Source organism: Etheostoma spectabile, chromosome 4 (assembly GCF_008692095.1).
Source record: "Etheostoma spectabile isolate EspeVRDwgs_2016 chromosome 4, UIUC_Espe_1.0, whole genome shotgun sequence".
Lineage (NCBI taxonomy): Eukaryota > Metazoa > Chordata > Actinopteri > Perciformes > Percidae > Etheostoma > Etheostoma spectabile.
The window spans coordinates 4445397-4449194 of NC_045736.1; the positions used below are offsets into that span (position 1 = coordinate 4445397).

General features: G+C 43.2%; 1 protein-coding gene across 3 annotated transcripts in view; it reads right to left on the bottom strand.

The window, feature by feature from the left end:
- LOC116687475 (receptor-type tyrosine-protein phosphatase gamma) overlaps window positions 1–3798 on the bottom strand; it is a 571464-nt gene that overhangs the window by 101776 nt on the left and 465890 nt on the right. For 2 of the 3 annotated variants that reach the window (XM_032512917.1, XM_032512918.1), the window contains exon 13: window positions 2915–3068. In XM_032512917.1, coding sequence (XP_032368808.1) covers window positions 2915–3068 — 154 coding nt within the window. Of the gene's footprint in view, window positions 1–2881; window positions 3069–3798 lie in introns of all 3 variants that reach the window. The other variant, XM_032512919.1, reaches the window with a different exon arrangement.

The following is a 3798-nucleotide window of genomic DNA, read 5'->3' on the forward strand; positions in this document are numbered from 1 at the left end:
TGTTTGTGTGTGTGTGTGCGTGCGTGCGTGCTAACAGGTTTACACACAACAAGAAACTTGATTTTGGTCCAGAGATCATGTAATATGAAAGGTTTGTGACCAACAAGGAAAACAGTAATTCTGTTAGGGACCTGTGAATACCTTCTGATTATTGTGTCGGTATAGCTTACCTTCTATGTTCTGTCTTTCGTGACATGCCACAGATGATTTTCTATGTTTCAGATTTCAATGAAGGACCACGTTTTCCAAAGTGATTCACCACCTGCTGCTTTATTTGTTTACTATGTTACGGCACTACTTTCAACAAGTTGATGTTAGAAAACTTCAATCAAACAGGAAGTGGCTATAGTCAAAACCTATTAAATAAATTCTGCTTTTTGACTTTATTTTGTTATTGTGTTATTTATATCTTTTTTTGTGCAAGTAAAAGGTTAACAAAGTCAAATAGACCAAAGTCCCCCCCCCACCCACACCAGGGGCTTACACCCTCCACCCTCTCCAACTAAAAACAGTGTTCACAAACTGCTCTAAACAGCTCTGCTGTAGTCCAGCCTTCAGTTCACAGACAAACTTGTGTCACTTTGTAACACACGGTATAATGCTCGCCTAGCTACTAGCGTAGTACCTCCTCATACTCTGCTTCTGACTGGCTAGTAGTCCTTGCCTAGGTACTGTCAGGGCCCTCATACTCTACTTCTGACTGGCTAGTAGTCCTTATTTAGGTACTGTCAGGGCATGCCCTCATACTCTGCTTCTGACTGGCTAGTAGTCCTTACCTAGGTACTGTCAGGGCCCTCATACTCTACTTCTGACTAGCTAGTAGTCCTTATTTAGGTACTGTCAGGGCATGCCCTCATACTCTGCTTCTGACTGGCTAGTAGTCCTTACCTAGGTACAGTCAGGGTACGTCCTCATACTCTACTTCTGACTGGCTAGTAGTCTTTACCTAGGTACTGTCAGGGCCCTCATACTCTACTTCTGACTGGCTAGTAGTCCTTACTTAGGTACTGTCAGGGCCCTCATACTCTACTTATGACTGGCTAGTAGTCCTTACCTAGGTACAGTCAGGGTACGCCCTCATTCTCTGCTTCTGACTGGCTAGTAGTCCTTATCTGGATACTGAGCATGTGCGATTCTCAATAAAGATGGAACAGAAGTGAGATGTCTCACTCTGTAGCTAAAACAGAAAGCTCAACGCACAGGGCGAAAAGAGGAGCTTGTTGTTTTAATTATCTTTAAAACTTCATTGGCAACTCATATCCAAGAGAATAGGCGTGCTACTCCAGCTGCAACCGCCTTTCAAATTTGCTGGCAGTCGCTGTGTTATCTTCTCCCCTCTCCCTGGCATTTGTCATGCTTCCAACCTTCCTGATAACGCATAGATTCGGTCTTTAAGCACTTCTCCCAACCATTATTGCTCCTACTATGGAACAATAATAATAACATATACTTTATTAATCCTGCATTACACAGGGAGGGGATTCAGTGCCTTGCTCACCTTGGCAATACCATGGAGGTGAACTGGCATCTCTCCATCTATGAGTCCACCCGCAACCCTACGGTTACCAACCCAACTCCCTAAGGACTGATCTGCCACTACGTCATCTTGGTGGTCAAGCAGTTGCTCGGGGACTGAGGATGATTGGGTAGCCTCCTCATATCTATGGTTGGGATATCCACTGCTAGCACCCATTTAATTGGCTGGTAACATTCAAAGCGTGTACAAACATAACTGTATGTATCAGATGTTGCTACGTGTGTAATTCCCTACTGGTTTCATTGCCAGAATACATTAGGGTATCCTACAAATCTGGACTTGGTTTGTCTCTCCCTCTAATGGAAATTAGTTCTGAAAAGATAAATTTAATAATGATTTGAAATCCTAAAAAGCTTATTAACTGTGCTAATTATTATCTTGAAAACATGTTTTCTCCCCATAATAGGCCACCCTGGAGGTTTCAGGTAATACTCTTTATTTTTTATAATCAATTTATTAAGCTTTAATTAACACAACAAAAGATTTGGCATCCCCCGACACCATTACTCAGAGGACAAATTTACACGGAAAACTCCCAGTGCCTCTCAGCTGATCATGAAGCTGCGCATTATGTGTATACAATACAGTGCAGAAAAAATGAAGAATGGAATGAATCAGCTCATTTAAAGAGAGGAGCCACTACAAGATGCATTAGTATAGAGATCCAGCTCCTGTATTTCCAGTGTAAGAACAATGTTGCAGTTACACATCCCGCAGGTACAAGTTGGAAACTCAGAGTTTGTCGATGTCACCAGGAAGGAGCGTTTCAAACAATAGTGCGTGGTCTCCCCCATGAGGAATTTTAAGTAATGATGTTTGATGGGTATGCTGTGGCACAGGTGGTAGAGCGGTCGCCTACCAATCGGAAGGTCTGTGGTCCAATCCCTAGCCCAGCAGTCCCATGTCAAAGTGTCCTTGGGCAAGACACTGAACCCTGGATTACCCCCGATGCTGTGTATTTGGAATGTAAATGAGTGTAAATGTTTATCTGATGAGCAGGTGGTAACTAGCGATGGCAGTATAGAGCTATGTGAACTACTGTCTTTATTTTCTGAGCCCACTAGATGACGGTGTGTATGTGTGAAGGAAAGAGAGAAACTACTTCCCTGTGTCATGAAGGGAATCAGGAATGCATACCGGCACCTATATGAATTTAAACAATAATTTCATGCTTCAGAGACGCAAGCTGCAACGGCAAAAATGACCAGGCTGGTTTTTCATTCATCCTTATCTCTAATGAAACAAGCTTGGCAATGATGTAATGTGTATTACCCCCGTTCCCATCAGATACACAACTTTCCAGTCAGCCATCCACCTTCCAACCTGGCGTCCACCAACTCAAAAGTAGCTGATACGTTCTGGTGTTGTTGCACCCACCTCCAGTAGACGAGCACGGCCAGCAGGAGAACCAGGCACAGGAAGGTCAGAGCTGAAACCAGCACCAACGGCACCAGCCACTCCACACGGCCCATCCCCGCCCCGGTGCCGGGCCTGGCATGGTGGGTCAGGTTGGTTCCGCCACTGGGACCGTCTGGAAGAAATAGATGGAGAGAAACTAATGAGGGAATGAAATGTCTACAGGCAAAATGAGGAAATGACTGAAACCATGGTGGACGAGATTTATTCTATTAGTAGAGAAGGGTGAAAGATTACAAATTTGCGGGAAGGCAGATTCTTAATATAGTTGGATTAATACATGTGGACAGTCCCAATGCAGTCTGCAGTCTAGGGTAGGCTGCTGTGTCTGAGAGGTTTAAATGTTTGGTGTGTATTTTTTGCTCATTTTTCCCTTGTTTATTGCTATTTTTGTTTTATTGTGTTTGAGTGTTGCTGATTGATTTACTGCTAAATATGGTCTGACATATGACTAACTGTCCACAACAATCATGTGACTCTTCTCCTACTGACCATATGACTATTGGCCAATAGGCTATAAGATACAGTTCAAAAGCAAACAAGTGACACTTGCCTTGATGAAAGCCTGCCGAAACGTGTTGCCATGTTTCATGATATAGCCAAGACATATAATAAAAGCTTTTTTTAAACTGAGGGCCTCAGTGTCCTTAAACCCTAACATATATGGACATTGGGATTTATAATTATATAAATAATTTATACTGTTTATTGATCCCCAGTGGGGAAATTACAATTTACACGCTATTTGTTAGTAATCACTGCACACAGATCTGAAAAACACACACATGCTCAGGACAAATATCAGAGTGAGTGGGCTGCCAGCTGGACCAGCGCCCTGAGCGGTT